The 18349-nt window shown below is 44.5% G+C and overlaps 1 protein-coding gene and 1 pseudogene across 1 annotated transcript; both read right to left on the bottom strand.

Moving 5' to 3' along the window:
• Positions 1-10345: 10345 nt before the first annotated feature.
• On the bottom strand, positions 10346-12599 carry LOC133910917 (protein WHAT'S THIS FACTOR 1 homolog, chloroplastic-like; annotated as a pseudogene).
• A 3875-nt stretch (positions 12600-16474) lies between these two features.
• On the bottom strand, positions 16475-17340 carry LOC133911739 (protein TIFY 11b-like). The gene has a single exon (XM_062354119.1). It carries the CDS (start codon positions 17223-17225, stop codon positions 16683-16685), a length of 543 nt encoding a protein of 180 aa, XP_062210103.1. The 5' UTR covers positions 17226-17340; the 3' UTR covers positions 16475-16682.
• Between the last annotated feature and the right edge of the window lie 1009 nt (positions 17341-18349).

Raw genomic sequence — 18349 nt, 5'->3', positions numbered from 1 at the left:
AGAAGAATGACCTCATGTTAACTGAACCTGTCCATTATCTTTATCAGAATTTCATCCTGTAGATGTTGAAATTGTACATGATAACTGGTATATGGGTGTCATTTGTATTTCTTTGCACGAGTATGGTAGATACAAATGATGCAGATAGTTTTGTTAACTCCTCGGTACCTCAATTTGCATATGGTGCGGGCTTGCACAACGTACAAGTGGATTGAGGGGAAGCCATTTTCTTACACGCACTGTTGATTCATGCTTGCGACCACCCCAAGTGGCACACGCACGAGTCTGCGAAGGCGCACAAGATGCAAGAGGGAGCTGACGCACAATCGAGCCCTGCAGCATGCAATGCAGTACCGAACGATGCAACATCGAACGCATCTATTGAGCTTCCTAAGCCCATTGGAAGGGGGGCAGCTAAAGCAGCCCGTGCTCGGAAATCAGCTTCTAGTACATCTTTGCCTACCGTGTCGGGTGGGATGTATGCAACTCATCTTGCTGAGATTAGTGAAACAAAGAAGATTATGGTGGAGTTGAAGAAGGAGTAGATTTTGGTCATGCGTCTGCAGGCATCCATCCGAGTAAATGATCAGGACGAACATATAATGAAGGTTGGCTTGGATAGTGTTGGTTGACTTGGATAGTGTTAGTGGTCCCCTTAGAGAATACTACAGCAAGAGGCAGGAAGAGATCCTGGCGCTATGGAGTGGATATAACAGAACCCGTAGATGCTCATCGATTACGTCTTTGCAAGGTGTTTTTGTCGAATTTGCGAGAACTCCTTGTAGTGCCTACCTATGTGTAATAATTTCCAAAGACTTTGTACATGTGTGTGGATTTGCGAGAACTCCATTCCAGACACCAAGATTGCAGCAAGGGTTTGAGTGTTGTATGGACTTGCACATTGGTGTCGTAGGAAAAGTTCTAGCATATATGCAAATTCAGTCATATTTTGATGAAGAAACTCGACCTGTATGTCCATCCTACATGCCAAAAAATTGGGCGCAAACCTATAGGTTAGTAAAAGATAGTACTCTAGATTGCTAATTCATTTGGTGGGTCCATTTTGTTATTAAAGAAAAAAAAAGGAGAGAATATGCTTTTTGGAGTGGGCGGGAAAGAACTCGCCTATCAATTTTGGCATTTGTGATTTATGCCAGCAGGCATTAGGTTCTCCAAATGTGCACATGATCGACAGAAATTATGATGAGATGCTAGAGTGGCCATAAACCAAAGTGCATGAGACTTTTATCGATCAAGGAGTAGAAACTTGTCAGTTATCGAATAAGCTAGTAGTTTGTATAAGCTTAGTTCATTACAACGAAATCAATGTTAGAGAAAGCCTAGTTCATTACAGACATGCGATTCTTCACAAAAGGTACACAATAACAATACAAATCCTTTAGACATCAGTGGTGACTAGCATTGCAACTGACAGAACTAAAACTCACATTACGTTACATTATGATACCTAACATTGCAACTGACATGACTTAAACGCACTTTACACTATATTACGATGACTGACCTGCCAATGACGATTCATGATCTAGACAGAACGTGATGACCGATCTACTGTGCTCCATGACGACTCCATAGGTGCTCCACCAGATCATCACGCAGTTGGTGGTGCTATACCTAGTTTTTGATTGCTTCAGTGACTTCTATGTACTGGAGGATGGCTTGGTCTGGATCACGACCCACTGTCTCTTTCTCGCCCATATAGTCATACACCTCCTCCACATCGGTGCCGCCCCTCTTGTCCTCAATTATCATATTGTGCATTATGACACATGCAGTCATAATGTTGTGTAGTGTACTTTCATTCCAAATTCTTCCTGTACCATGAATTATGGTGAACCTCGACTACAGAATGCCAAATGTGTGTTCAACATCTTTCCGGACTGATGCTTGTATGGCGGAGAAATGCACGCTCTTGTTCCCCCTTGGTGCTGAAATTGGCTTCACTATAGTCGCCTATTTGGGGTAAATTCCATCACCTTGGTAGTAGCCCATATCATACGTGTTACGTTAATGGTGTATCACACAAGAGGCACAGTCCCGTCCGTGAGCCTGCTGAAAATGTTAGAGCAGTGCAAAATATTTATGTCATTCAGACTACTAGGCGTTCCAAAGAAAATATGTCATATCCACATATCGTACGACGCAAACACCTCCAAAACTATGGAGGGCTTACGCGTATGACCGGTATATGCGTTATGGCACGCTTTCGGGCAATTCTTCCAAACCCAATGCATGCAATCGATGCTCCCAGCATCCCGAGGAACCCTCTCTGCTCGTTAATGGCTAATAGTCGAGTAGTATCTTCCGCAGTGGGAGTACAGAGGTATTGATCGGAGAAAAGCAAGACCACAGCTTGCACAAAATTTGTCAGGGCGAACATCGCTGTGCTACCCCCGATCTAAACATACTCATCCACTGCATCTGCACTGACTCAGTATGCCAGTTGTCGTATGACAACTGTCATCTTTTGGTGGGGGCTTAGGTCCAGTTTTCCAGTTGCATCCCTCTTCTGCTGAAACCATGGGTCGTGGTTCTCCACAGTAGTGACATTCTCAAGAACAATGGCCGACTCATCCAAAACCTTAGAGGTTGAATAGTCGTTAGTACGCATCACAACCTATATATGTGTTAGTAGGGAAGATGGTCTCACCTACGATGGAACAATGTATCACCATACACTGGAATGTCAGGAAAGTAGTCTCGGAATAGCCTAGCAGCACCTTCTTGGTGCTCATGGTCTATGATCGTATGTCCTAGCACAGAGCCACGCTGACGCATGCGACCTTGGACAACAAGCTCTTTCTCCTCGATGGCGATCAACAACATCAATTCGTTCTCATCGTCGCTCGAGTCCGATGAGAACATGAACGGATCTTCAAATGTAGACGAGCTCATTGTGTAAATATGAAATGCAGAGGCAATTGTGCCTCTCTACTTTGGTAGCCGCCCTCTTTTATAGTGACGGCAGTCTTTTCGAGCAAGCAACGCGTGCTTGGCTTCCCATGCAATCTACCAGGCATGTGCTAAATTGCTTCCATGGGAAGACTCGTGACCACAAAAACAACAGGCATGTGATTCCTGGCTTGTACGAGAAGAATCTTGCACAACAAGCTACCAGCGAAATGAGTTCGAAAATAAGGCCATTTATGTACAAAACACATATACATATTTCCTGTTTATTATTGGTTGCCACCATAAAATAGGTAGAATGCGTGCAGCTCTACTCTTCGGATTTGGGAAAACAACGAAACAGAGAAGATAGTGGTACAAAGATTGATGGCAAAAAAAGTTTGGGTTAGATACGCAATGATCGTTCTTCTCTCCGTAAAAAAATACATGTATAGTGTATACGTACCACATATTATAGCTGTATTGTATGCGTCGTAACAGTTATGAAGAAATAATAGAATATTGGAAGTTTGTTGTGAAAGAGAATGCTGTTGGATGCAGGAGAATCCATTTAAAAAGGGATTTTGGGCTGGGAAAGAATGAGACGGTTGGAGATGGTCTAACATGCTATGTTACACCGATGCTTTTCAGAAAATGGAAAAAACACGAGTATTAATCATAAATTCATAATCTATCGATGAGTACTGACTCTGTTGTATCACACTTTGGCTGTAATATTGCATGCCCTTGCACTTTGAGTGTATGACCGTGACATGCTTATGATTTTGGAAAGAAGAGGTCTATGCTTTTGCGCATGACATGTACAAGTGTGCTGGAAGTTGATATACTCCTCTCTCACTACGAAATTAAATCTCTGTTGCACTGAAACCCTGAAAGTGCCCAAGCAGCTAGCTGAAAATCAAATCCCATTGCACGTTCGTGTGCAGATGGGAGAGGATGGCGGATGGGCGGTGGAGGAGCGCTTGCGATTTGCATGCCTGTTGCCGGCACCTAACCTTTCGAGGGTGAAATGAATTTGGATCTGTCTGGCTAGCTGCTTGGCTAGAGCTGGACCTCATTCATTTCGATTCCCTCCTGGCGGTAGAAGGAAGACGCACGATCTGATCTCATTGACGACCTCTTTATTGGGTGGCTCCGCAGCTGGATCAGCAAAACTGGTCAAGGGATTTGTTTGTTAGGAGCATTGAAATCGTACGGTAACATCCAGCAGCTCCCTGAAATTTCTTGAGAGGTGTTATACAGGCCTAGGTTCATCCTAGACAGGAGATAGGTTTTCGAGCGAATTTTAGGAGTCGTAGAGTGTTGGATTTGTTTTTTCATAACAAGGGCACACCACCACTTAGTACGCACACCATACTGACACACCTACGAGTACGTCCCTATATCTCTATCACATGTTTATATATAATACTACTGAAAGTACTCATGGATACGTAAAGAGTGTTGGATAAATGTAAGAGGACCTTTGAAACAGAAATTTCATAATTTTTGCTTCTTATAAATTACCAACAAGGATAACTTTGGAACGGAGGAATTTTCATAATGTTTTATACTTGTTATAGAATTGCTGCCAAGGGCAGGGGTCACAAATTCAACGAAATGCGACTGATATTCGCGAAATTTGACCTATGCGAGCTGCATTGCATTCATAAACGGATTGAATATTGAGATTTGAATTCAAAATTTTCAAATCTGAATAGAAAAATCAAAAAAAATCCTAAATTCTAAGACCTTCTGTCAAATTATTTTAAAAAAAAATAGCATTTGCATCAAATTTTGTGGGCAGGAAGTTTGATAATTGGAAAATAAGAAAAGAAAAAGAAAAAGACCGAAATGGATTTGGCCTAGTGGCCCATTTTGGCCCACCTTTCTTGAGTGGATAAGGATTCTCCTCCTCCGCGAGCAGCACGGTGGCATTGGAGCACTTTCCTCTCCTCCCCGAGCGGCGCAGTGGTGAGCACCGGTGGATCCACTGCAACCGACAAAGAAATCACACGAGTGACGTCAAAAACCGAGTGAATGAGTCGATATTCGATCGAATCAAGTCGAATATCGAGTTTGGCCGAGTGGGCGCTGTCGGGTTCGGCGAGCATTGAATATCGAAGGTGAGTTTTTAGTTTTTCGAAGAAATTGATCGAATATCGAGATAATCGCTCGAATATTGATGATTGGAATGTTGGGCGCAAGACTTCATACATCACATGTAGTCCATGTTTGAGATGTATTAGGAAATAGAGCACCAAAGTTAGCATCTTATGTTCATACTAGTAGATTTATGTATGCTCAAATGTTTGGAGTTGGTTGAGTATATTAGTACTTAAAACATGTTGATTAATGATTAGTTAGCCATTAACTACCTTGATCTATCCTCTTCATTTACCTGGTAATAATAGTTGGCATTTGTAAACTGTTATAGTTGATTAAAACATGTTGATATCTATAAACTGTTGTAGTTGTTCAACTTCTAGTGTGGTTGATTGGCTAAAGTTGTTCAGTATCCGAGTAACGCCGAGTAACGGAGAAATAAAGTAATTTAAGGGAGAGATGGAAAGAGCCCCCAGATCCTCTTTTGGAACATCACCAATCTCATACTATCTATATCCAAAAGCAATACAGCGGAGGCTAGCAAAAGTTTGACATCTGAATTTTATATGTTGTTTTGTAGTAATCGATGATGGACAAAGATGTGGCGATAGACCACAAGATAGTATGAGCTCTTCCAGTAACTATGACATGAAGAGTAGTTATGGATTGTATCTGTACCACTATCATGTCCTCGATGCTCAGTCACATACTCCTATTCAGTTGGTCTATTAGTGGTAAGATTCTGACTTTTATGCTATATTGCAAGTACAATGGTTAACCACTTCTGTATGGATGGGGTAAACTTGAACAGAGTTTAAGTCTCAGTTGCTATCTACATGTTGAATAATGCTCATGTCCACCGAGTAGTACAATATACCAAGCTAAGTTCACGACGGTAGAAGCTGGTGGCACTGAAAGTGATGCTTACCTTCTGGAACAAATTTCTAATTTCTATACATAACAAAATCTGAGTAATTTTTGTTCATCTCGTAGGTTGCACATGGCGTGTATGCAATAAAAACTACGAATCATCACTTTTGTTAAGTGTGGATGGCAGATTGGCAGTATGCTAGTATAAAGTGAGATTAAATGTGATAGTGTTTTATGATAATGTATGCGTAATTTAACATATTTGATAATCTATGGTACCAGTAATCTAATCTATGGACATATTCGATGAGATAATAATAGATGACAGTGATATTATTATTAATATCTATTTCTTTGCTTATCAATGTCTAAAATATAGTAAATGTCATGCCATTTTTTTTCTTCTAATTTTCCCTTATTTTTGCATATTTTTTCTTATTTTTTTTTGTTGAACTTCACTGAAATTGGAGATACGCTCTCTGTAAATTGGGACAACCGACCAGTTTTCGATGAATTCGACGGTTTTCGACATTGATCGAAATGCGATGAATGCAATCGAATATTCACAAAACCGGTCGAATTATTGAGAAAACCGGTCACATTTAGTGAGCCTCGGTCAACCAGATTTGACCACACGAATTCATTTGAATTTTTCAAAATTTCGCGCATTTTGCGCATTTCAAGAATGCGCAGAGGTCGCATTTGGACCCATTGCATTTGTGGACCCTGGCCAAGGGTAATTCTTGATGCTATAACCACTTTTGAGATCTTGAGTCCAGAGACCGCACTCTAGACTGTAGCAAGATACAGTACACCGCACCCCGCACCCCGCACCCCGCTGCCGTGTCTGAAGAAGACAGAGCAGAAAGCAGACTAATGATCGATCCAATGCAAGTCAGTACACGAAGATCTCAGAGTCTGACAGAGTGACAGAGCCAAGAGCTGCTGCTTATTCATAGCAGAAGCAACAGCTTGACCCTAGTCTGCAAGGGTTAACTACTCTGCTCGTGACATTTATCTTCAAGTACGTACATCTGAGCAGTTGGGGGTTCAACTTGCGACATCACTCACAATCTTGGCTTTGGTCACAGTCTGGAGGATAACAATGACTTAATAGTGATAGCAAAAGAGAGACGGTTGAATAACTTGAATGTTTTTGTTTGCCCGATCAGAAGCAAGTATGCTTATATTACGAAACATGCATGGTGATAGAGACAGAATTAATGTCGGTATTAGATTCAGCAACTACTTCCAGCCCCCTAAATTGACAGGGCCGCTCACACTGTACCTCATAATTGTACTGCTGCAACAGTTTCAGCTGAAGAGGAATTCCAACTTGATGATGGATTGTTGATGGTCCAGAAGTGAAGTTGGATTGATACAGACATCCAGCATGGCAGACCTTCCTGCATATTAAGCTTATCTTTTAACAAAGTATCAAAATGCAAGCACCTATTAAGCATGGAAATGGCTTGGAAATCAGGATTCGTTTGACGGGGGAAAGAAGATCTCCAGTCCCTCCTTTGTATCTGCTTCTCGTACCGGCAAGAATCATGGAGAAATGGTCGGTTCTTCGGGCGGCGCCAGGCCATAGCCCATAAATTCACGAAATCTGAACAATAAGGGAATACCCAGAGCATGCCAACGAGAATGCAGTTGTCAATCTGATGAACTCGCAGCAGCATGGCAATTGTTAGGCCCTCGAGGACTCGTTGGTCGTTGCCGTGTGAGGCCTTAAATAAGGATCATGGCTCCCACCCAAATAAGCATAAGTAGAATGGACGGATGGGAGATCTGTAGTGCAGTGCAGGAACTAACATTCATGGTTGCAAGTTGCAACGACTCAGGAAGTAAATGGGGCGTCTTGCTCCCATGTGGTTGCATTAAGCCGCACCTCTGATCGCCATGTGAGCATGTTTGCAGCGGAGGTGGTGGATGGATCTCTCCATGGACCGGCCAGTGAATGCTATAGTGAAATATCTCCTGGTAAAAGACAAAACGATAACTGTGAACAGAAAGAAGGAATTTCACATCGGAATACCGCAAATCATCGGTAGAAATAAGCATAACACATATGCTACATCAGAGATGGCTGCAGTGAGGGATAGCATTTTTGTTGCTTAGTTATCTCACCTGGAGGATGGTTTTCCTTTTTATTTGCAGCATCATAGCACAAAAGGCAGATTAACCAGATCCTCGTTTCACCACATAAACAAGTTAGGTTACAAGTTTTAACAAGAGCCAAGAGATGAATGGTAGAGATGGCCAGCATCTGATGCTGCTTTAAAGCCATCTCAGAATTTGCTCGACAATGTAGAGATGGCATATTATCATAAGGGGAGGACAAAACAAAAGATGCCAGGTAATATCATAACTTCAATACTCATTATTTTAGCCAAATTGCTGGAAGTGTAGCACCAGCCGAAAGAAAAGAAATTCATTACTATGTAATATGTATCCCTTTCTCAAAGAAAAAAAACAATAGATGTACTATACGCATGTTACCTCCAAAGTATAGAATTTGAATCTATATATCTATACACATAAAGGAACAGAATAGACAAATAGTCCCTGAAAAGGTATACCAAAATTGACAATCACAACGTGCACAACACAAAATCAAAGAAGCTTAGAAGAATTTCTTTAAAAAAAACATGCAAGCTTAGAAGAATTTCTCCAGAAACAACTTCTGGAAAAGCTCTACAGAAAGACGATTATATGTAACCTAGTTTCTTTTGCTTCCCTACAGACAGAGTTTCTTCATAAGCATGCAAGTTTAAGTTCAACGCTGGCTTAAACAACTGGATCAACGTGAAGGCTTTGGTATCTTCGTTCAGCTGCTTCAGCACTCTTTTGCAAATCTAACCCCCATATCATCAAGATACATTTATATTAAAGTACAAAGTAAATGTTGACATATTCCGTATATATTTTTACTATGCCATCAACTGTAGACTTATTAGTCATTTAGCTCATCATTCTAGGCCGGTGCACCTTGTTTCAGACAGGAAGGTCAAATTAACAAAAGGGGAGTGCGGAACAACTCCAATTAACATATTCTTGCAAATGATTTGTTTTGTCCTTACTGCACAAAATTGCTAATATATGAAGAATATCAATGGCAAAGAGAGGTAGCTGTGTACATATCTGAACTTCGAACCCATCACTCCTACCTCCTAGGGTGCCGAAAGCAAAGCTATACTGGAGTGCCTCCTGGAGTGCTGAAAGCAAAGCAAGTTTATGGCAGACCCAAGTGATTTGCATCAGATAACATGAATGAAATATGATACAAGCAGCATGCAAGCCTGCCACATCCAATCATCATGATCTGTTTGAGCTTAGGCTAATATTTGAAAGTCCAGATTTGTAGTAGCAAGACTGCGAGAGAAGAGTATCCAATCTGTCACAGCCTACCTGGAACTCCGAATATGTCAGCAGATAGGGTATAATCTATGACTATGCATCAAGGAAGGGACATATTATATCAGGAGCTTAATGGTCACAAGCACTCATTTGTGAACTTGGTTTTTGTTGAAAATAATGTGATAATACGAGCATGGATATTGTTCCACATGTAAAAATACAAGAGAGTAACAAAAGAATAGAGCAAGATAACAGTAATTCTGGAACAACAGTACCATATATCGGCGAACGAACATGGTGCCCGATAGTAAGGCACCAAGGGAGGTGCCGAACCATCGAGGGCTCGAGGCCCCCGTCTCGCACACCTCCAAATTGGCCTCCAAAGTAGGCCCTAGGTTAGGGGATCCGGTGCTAAAAAAAAGTATCATATATCATGTGCAGAACATGAACTGAACAGCAAATACATTTCTTTTGTGAAATTGCTCTCAATAAAAGTATAACAATTGGCCCGACAATCAAGATCATGCCCTCTAATTGTTCAATTGAAAACATCACAGACCGGACAATTTACTAAGTCTTCAACAAGTTACCAAAATATGGATTCCATTCTCAAAACAATCAAAATCATCATGGATCATGCTGTTGTACCATTCAAGAGAGTGCACATATTCTGAACAAAACTAGAAAAATGTCGTCGAGACAGAAATAGAGAATGAACAACAAGATCCAAATCAAGTACTGACACTAACAAATAAGCCGAATCAAATTCTTTGTCCAGATCCCATCATAAGCAACCTCTGAACTAACAGCAGCATATAATCCAGGGATCAAAATCACAACAAGTAACCCACTGAAGAGTCAACACAAGAATTGTGTCTAGGCATATAAGTACAAATCAGAAAGAACCACCAGCCAACATCACCAAGGGTTACCGCACATATCACAGAACTAGAAACTTATAGGTATAAACTAGTGTACTCAGTAAATTGTCCAATCTCAGTATATCAATTCATCATCGAGCATTAACACATATGTAACCATATTGTTCGGAACATAGAAGAGGAGGAGCTATACTCACAAAGAAATCCACTAAAAACAAAATCAATCAAGGCAAGGCATGGCAAATAAGCCGCTGCCCCAGAAATTCAATTCGTTGTCGTTGTCGTCGGCGAGGAAGACAGAGATACAGAGCCTCATCACACCACGTCGGTGCATACGGGCGAGCCTCGGCACATACAACTCCGATCTGCACCAACATAGGACTTCTCCACCCAATCCTTTCACTCACCAAATCACTAAAGTCGAGCACGACTCCAGATCAGAGGCGATGACCAAAATCAAAGAGGAGAAAAGTAAGCAAAATGGAGGGGAAAAGGGGGTTTTCCTCTACTCTCTCCAGGGAGAAGGAGCCGACCTCATCTGGGAGCGACAGCCACGCCCTCCAGCCCCATGATCCCAAGGGAACCGGAGACGGTTGCGCCGCTACCGCTCCAATGGCCTCCGCCAGTCCTCCTCTCCCATTCTTCTCTACTCTTGCCCTAGCCGAGCTGATGATTTATGCTCTTTCATCATTTATGCAAAAACAGCAAAAAGGAAAAGCCTAAAAACATTAAAATTCATGTTTTATTCTCAACAGTTTTAACGAAACTAGAAACACAATCTGTTCTTTTATGCTACACACGCACAACTACTGATTCAGTCTCTGCAAAATTCATTCATATCCCCTAAATCCATCTCAGAATCATCTGAAACAGAACAGTCATCTAAGATATCATCTGAATGTTCACTTTCGTCGTCCAATACGGCGCCATCATCACCACTAACAATGTCACCACCAAACAGGTAGTCCTCTGAATCAGAAGATGCATCAAATTTTCCAAGATTCTTTATTCTCCCTCCGTAACCAGTAGGTTGAAGGACCTTTTCCCTCCACCGCACCAACGGGCACTTCTCTATCAATTCAGTCCCATCATATGCCTCTGTTAAGAACACGCTCAGTCTCTTCCCCCTCTCAGAAACATAAAAGATGCCATAATGCTTCAAGAGTAACCTCATCAGCTTCTGTGGCATAACAAACTCACGACGGAAATGCGTGAGGTGATCTGTCACCAGCCTCCTTTCCAATGTGAAGTTCAGTATCTCGTGAATCACTGCAACAGCCCTCTTGTCAAACTCCGGCGAGCCAGGAATCAATCCCTTTGCCTCTGCATAAGGCGATAGGTAGGCGATCTTCTGAAACTGCTCGGTATTTCCTGTTTTCACATAATATGATGAATTTGTCCTCGAAATTTGTAGTAACTTCTAAAATCTGGCGGGAACTTCATCGAGAATGGAAGCGAGAGCTCTCCTGGTGGACCAGCATTGGAGTTGGAATTGGCGTTGCCAGCCAATGCTGCCTTCTTCTTCTCAAGCTCAGTGACTACCCAGTTTGGACTCCAAGAAACAAGCTCCAAGTACCCGCCATCCTCCAATCTGACCACCCCGAACTGCTCCGGGAACATGTGCACCCACCGTGCCCGGAAGTCGTGAGGGAGCCCCATGTCGCGCCGGAAGTGCGCGATCTTGTCGATCGCCAGGCGCCGGTCGATCGACATCATGAGCATCCTGGTGACGTACTGCGCGGCCGTGGCGGGGTGCTCCTCGAGCAGGCGCGCCTCCTCCTCGACGAGCGCCTCTGCCCGCAGCGAGAGCCCAGGCACATGACGCCGCGGCTGTCGCGGCAGACCTCGAACATCCACGGCGAGCGGCGCACGAAGTGGGCCACCATGTGCGGCTTGACGAGGCCGAACTGGGGCCGCAGGATCTCGAGGCGCTTGAGCGGGGTAATGTGCTCTTCCTCCTTCTTGAGCGCGTCCACGACGACGAGCACCTTGGAGAGGCAGGAGAGCACCTTCCAGCGCTCCGTGGCCACCTCGAGCGCGTGCACGCGCTTCTTCTTGCTCCGATCCTTCACGCTGCGGACACGCGTCATTCCCCGCGCAGGAGAGAGCTGGTAGGGGCAGCGGCATTGCCACTGCCCCTGGCCCCGGCGGCGGAGCATCTCGGTCAGGCAATTGCGCAAACGGGTCGCGTGCATGGCGTAGGAAGCGGCAAGCTACCGCTCGAGGCTCGAGCAAAATACTTGTAAGACGATGGTTCCAATGCGCCGGAAGGGGGACGCAGAGGATCCCGAAGCTAATCGCGCTGCTGAACGGCAGCGATAGGAGGCGGCAGCGGCCGGGAGAGCCGGAGAGGCCGAGGGACGAGGGAAACAAGGGCAGGGAAGAAGCGAAAAGGCGGCGTTTGATGGTGGTTCAACAGAAGCCCATATCGCTGGTCTAAATACTAGCCCATATTTCTAATGGGCTTTTAGGCAAATTTTCATTCGGCCTCTAATCTGAAGCCCATAAGTAGATGCAAAAGAGACCGCACAGCCTAGCTCAGGAGGGCTGTAACATGAGACGCCTGCCTCTAATCTGGCGGTGATGGGAAGCGCGCAGGCCTGAATCCTGCGAAGGATTACGCCCGTTTGGTTTATGATTAATTTTATTACATATTGCTATATAAGAATAGTTTTATTCTACTTTTATGAAAAACATTGACTAATTAACCTTAGATAAATTTTAGCAAAATATTTTATCTATGATAAATGATCAAGATGCTAAAAAGCTAGATAAACTAGAATAGTGACAGCAACCAAACATTGCCCGATAAACATGAGGTTGTCTGAGCTTTAGACGTGACAAATATAGGTGCAATCTTATCTTCTGGAGGTGTGTCTAGCCTCGGATTGCCTGGAAGTTGTTAAGCATATTGATATGACGTCTAGGTGTGAATATATCTCAATCATCGAAAGATCAAGGCGAAGGCGAAAGCGAGGGCAAGGGACTTTCTTAGTATGTTCCTTTCGTCGTGAATGTAGAGTGTCTAATGTGGATGCATATAATTTGGCTAAGCATGTTTGTTCCTTAGATTTTGGTCATCACTTATGGTTTGTATCTCCCCTAAACTTTGTGGACGGTAATGCCTCGTGCATGAATGAAAGTACTAGGGCCACTGGTCAAACTTGCCCTCTTCGATGAAGACGTCTCTGGCCGGGCTGTTCCTGCTGCTAGTTCTAGAGTGCTAATAATACAAGCTCTTTCATTTGCAAAAGGAAAACTAAAACCTTTCAAAAAAAGGAAAACTAAAAAACATACATGTTCTTCCTTCAAAAAGAGAAGTAGCAGCAGGATGACATGTTCTTGTCCAAATAAACTTACGTTTCCAGACTTCCAGCCCCGGACGTTTCCAGGAACAGAAAACGAATGTGAGGTGCAATACATCTGCAGTGGAGGTACCCTTGTTAGGGAAATACAAGGGTATTAGCGACATAGTGAGCGCACACTTTCTATAACGATCGATGACTATTTTTTTTAATTTATCTATTAATTCTCTTATCTACCTAATATTTTTTCACTAAACCTCCGGTACAAATCTCAACACAAAATACATGACCGAGATAGATGGCGCGACACGGTATAGAATTTTCCACCCTTATTCTATTCCTCGTCTTTAACCATTCCACTCCCATCGTCTCCTCTTGGCAAGCCAACAATTCAACGAAAGGGAAAGAACACGGAAGGACGAGCCGAGGAGCTCGCACATGCTTCATCAGTCCCACCTACAACACTTGGTCGCAACTGGCCTACTAGCCATCTCCTACCAGTCACCGTGCAATCGCTGAACGCATGTATGTTGCCGGCCTACGAACACGAAGCCATCGATCCCGCGTGCGTGCACGACGAAGCTGCAGGCTGCTGTTCCAGGTCTGGGTGTCGCAGCCTCCCACGTCAACGAGCGAGCATGACCCCAATACGGAAAATTTTATATGAATTATTAGAACTATTTATTTATATTAAAATTCGTGTTAAAAAAATTATAAGGCAGATAAAAGAATTAACGAATAAATAAATAATAGATAGAAGAGATAGATAATGAAGATAGAGCATAGAGGTAATGCATGCGAAGTTACATTTCATATAGGTTTCTGGTGTCGGTCCAACGGAACACATGGAAAAGGCCCACACGTTTCTAGCGGGAAATAAACTGGAAGCAAGTGGCCCTCGCTTGTGCAAATTGACTTGCTCTCCCTGCTCTTTTTCCGTTTTCAAAGTCCTTTTGACTTTGCAGTGATGTTGCCAAAAATTCTTGCAGTCGCACAGCGTACGACGTGTCAACAGACGCTGATTGCAGGGCTGTCGCTGCCTTGCTTGCACAGTCTACGAACTGCACTGCACTGCATGCATCGTTTGAAACGGTAAAGCTGCGTGGGGATTTCTTACAGCCGCGTCATCGGTTAGACCCTGCTTGCGTTCTACGTCCAGCCCAATTCAAAGTGCTTACTGTCCACGGAACGTTCACCTTCGTTGTTGGTGTCTCCGGACCCCTGCAGATTTGCACGCAGCACGATTTGCTCGACGTCATTGAAGGCCCTGTCGGGTTGTTTGACCTTTAAAAACCTGCTCGTTTGGCATTTCTTTAACACGCACGTTTCCTTTGTCTGGCCGGCAAGATCCAATCCTGACTAGTACTGATCGTGCAGTATAGTACTTCCACTTACTACGACCACCTTTTTTTAGGATACTACCGCCACTTTGAATTAGCGTAATACTCACGGCAAAAGCTCCATCAGAGCCGATCCTTTAATCATCACCCGAATACTCACGACAAGTTGCGCCAATCGCGAAACAGGGGCGGATCCTAGGGGCCAGCCCCCTACTGTCAGTCAAGAAAAGTTCTCGTGAAGGAAGCAAATTTTATACAACTTGATCTTATAAATGATATTTTTTTATGATATATGTTTATTCTTTTTCTCTTTTCTTCAATTCAGTTATTAGATTACAAGATGGGTGATATGAATGAAGTATGGTGAGAGTTATTTTAGACAAGATCATATAAAATTTACTTTCTGCTTAAGTTCTAATAATTTTTTTGGTTTTAGATGAGAGATAAAGAAGAAGAAAAAAGAGAAAAAGAGAAAGAGGAAGAATATAAAGAAGAGGAAGAGAGATCGACGAGCCTTTACCTGCTCCTCCGCACCTGTCATTGCGCGAAACAATAGTTGCTCGTGCAAGTTACCATCTAAAACGTGGTGAAGTCGCCGTATCCTATTCTGTATTCTCACCCCGTACAGCTAGCCAGCCCAGACAGCTTGTGCCACCGTGACCGTTTCAAAGCAGGCGAGCTAGGCACGTTGCGGGGGAAAGGACAGGACAGGACAGGGGCGTCGAACTCGAGCCAGGCGCGCGCAGGCGGGCAAGGAGGGCAGCGTGTGGGAGGAAAGCGTCCGCGGACGTGAACTTGGTGCGTTTGGTTCTAGAATCTCTCTCGTCCTGCTCCAGCTAATGCGTAAAATTAAAAAAAAATATGTTGAGTTGTCTGTATTTATAATTGCAATATAGTCCGATAAGTGTAAATATACGATTTTATTCTGTCCCGAGAGTATTTGAGTTTCACTTCGTAACCTTCTTAGTGAACATAGACTTTATATCTACACATGTAACGTTTTATTGTTAGTGTTATAAAATTATTTTTGTACGAGTAACTAATTACGATCTTAATCCTTATATTTACTCATATAATTTTATATTCATTCAACCAAACAAAACTCAACTTAGACTATCTAAACATATATAAATAACAAAACATTTTTTAATAAATATAAGTCCACTCTTTCTGTCGGTATGCTTATACGCTCTACTGGCAACCGAGCTCTACTAAACCTCGTGTATGCAGCCGAAACCACCCATGGAAGGCAGATAGATGCACGCGCGAACGCTTGGTGTCACGACGAATCCGTCCATGGGCAGAGGAAAGAGGCTACGGGCTCTGATTTGAATAGCGGTGGACGTGCAAGTTGGAGTGGTTGGGATGGGAGGCAGGAGGGAAGGTTCTCGTCATCTAGCTCGGCCTCGGCATGCGAATTGAGCGGTTGGACGGCCATAGACTAACGCAAGCGAGCGACCGCGGTGCTGCTCCAAAAAAGTATTGACGCGTACGCGTTTTGGGGGCACGTTTTCGGGGTGCCCTTTTGGACCTGCGCCGGAAACTGCATCGATTCTTTTTTGCGAGGATAAACTAGTGGTCTCAATTTGAGGCTGTGGTTCGAGCTTTGTTTGGGACTTTTCTCTTGTCGTTCTAAAATATTTTTGAGCTGCTCCGGGAAAAGACAGATGAGCAGGGACAATTTGTTGAGGCACCGGTATTTGTGAATCTGCTATGATTTGCACAGGAGAAAGAATACAAAAGAGGCGCAAATTGTTCAATCTTTCTATCGAATTTTAAGAGAAAACTCTACAAGTGTGTGTCTCTTTATGAGCATGAGCAAATGATCTGGCTCGTTGTAGTCCGACCAACTCCAAGAATTAATTGATTGATTGATTCCCAGCGTGGGAGGCAAGCGAGCTCCCAGATCACAGCGCGATGGTGAGGCGGTCGCCGTCGGCGCTCCCCTGCCCGAGCCAAGAAGCTGGCTTCTTCTTCTCCTCCTCCTCCGCCGGGGACGGCCGGGCGTAGGGCGCGCGCTCGCCAAGCCGGTCCTTGCGTTTGGCGAGGAACCGCTGCAGCGACGCCTTCCTCGCGATGGGCAGGTCGTCGCGCGGGGCCGGGGTCGGGGCTGCCGGCCGCTCCGCGCCGGCGCCTGCTGCCAGGCGCATCACCTCGGCCGCCTTCTCCGCCGGGAAGTCCTCGAACACGACCACCCTCCCGCCGTAGAAGATGGTGAGCGGCGCCGCGGTCGCGGGCCCGGCGGCCTCCTCCTCCCCCGCGGCGACGGCCGGCTCCTGCGCGGCGCCGACGTCCGCGCCGGGCATGAGGCTCAGCGTCGTCGCCGGCGCGCGCGGGGCAGGGCCCGCCACTACGGCCGCCATCTTCTGCTCGGCCTTAACGTACTGGCTGAGCACGCCGCACGCCAGCGCGAACCTCCGGCTCTTGCCTTCCGCTGCCGCCATGGCCATGCCGAACGAGATGCGCTTCTCCGCTTGCGTCGCCGCGCGCTTCGCTTCTCTTCTCTTCTCTTCTTGGATGCGTTTGCGTTGCTTGCCTTGATGGTTGTGGGAATTGGCCGGTCGCGGGGAGCCTTCTTTTATAAATGGGGAGAGGGGGGGGGGGGGGCGGAGTGGTGCAGGGCAAAAAGAACACGTGAATTTTGTGGGCGGGGGCGACGGGGGTTGGGTGGTGGGATGGTCGTGTGGCAGAGAGAGACGTGAGGAAGGGATCCCCGTGAGGAAAGGAAATGCGTAGTGTGCTTACTCATTCCAGTTGCGGCCTCTTTTCGTCTTGTCGACCACCGGCGGTTGTGTTCTCTTCACGCTGTTGAGAACGTGGGTTCCTTCTTCCTTGCAGGAATCCAACTGGTCAGGGACGCCGTAATTCCGTGACCTTGAGAATTGAAATGATGATTCTTTTCTTTCTTAAATAATAATATAGTAGACGGGAGAAATGGAGAATGATGTGGACCGTCCGATACTCCCGTTGCAAGGGAAACCGGACGCCCAATGCTCCCGACTCCCGAGATGCTAATTTCGTTCACACACCGGCAGGATAGTTTGGGCTATGGCCTTATGGGTGTATGTACACTATCTGTCCTATTTCAGGGAGGGAGGGGCTCTGTTCCACGATAAAGCGTGGCATCTATAGTACCGGCCGTCTTCTGAATGATTTCAAGTTCATGCAGAAATTAGAGACTGCAATCTTAGAAAAAGTAACATGAATTACAACTAAAAAAGTTATAGGGGATTAGAGGAAGTATTAAACAATTTCCAACTTGCATGTCTGCATGTGAGAATGGGTCTTTCAACCGGGCAAAATCTCAAAAATGAAAAAATGAAAGTTTGGTCATAATCTGGAACCTCAAAGTTGGAGATACATATAGCTAGCGGTGTCATCGAATTGGATACGAACGGATATAATTTATCATGTATCATATCCTTTTTTATCGGAGTTAGAATCAGATATGGATAGCGTGGGATAATTGTTTCTTCTCCATCATATATCTTATCCTACATTTTTCTCGGGTTGAAATCACAGCAGATAGTCAGATAAATGTCGGTTAGTTAGGTAGATGATTTTTTTTTTTTAC

The sequence above is a fragment of the Phragmites australis genome, chromosome 3 (assembly GCF_958298935.1).
Source record: "Phragmites australis chromosome 3, lpPhrAust1.1, whole genome shotgun sequence".
Taxonomy (NCBI): Eukaryota; Viridiplantae; Streptophyta; class Magnoliopsida; order Poales; family Poaceae; genus Phragmites; species Phragmites australis.
The sequence above is the reverse complement of the archived record's forward strand: the minus strand, read 5'-3'. Positions and strand labels throughout refer to the sequence as shown.

What these genes read in the sequence shown, in the direction of transcription:
- LOC133911739 (XM_062354119.1), bottom strand. Translation starts at nt 17,225, where the DNA reads ATGGCCATGGCGGCAGCGGAAGGCAAGAGCCGGAGGTTCGCGCTGGCG.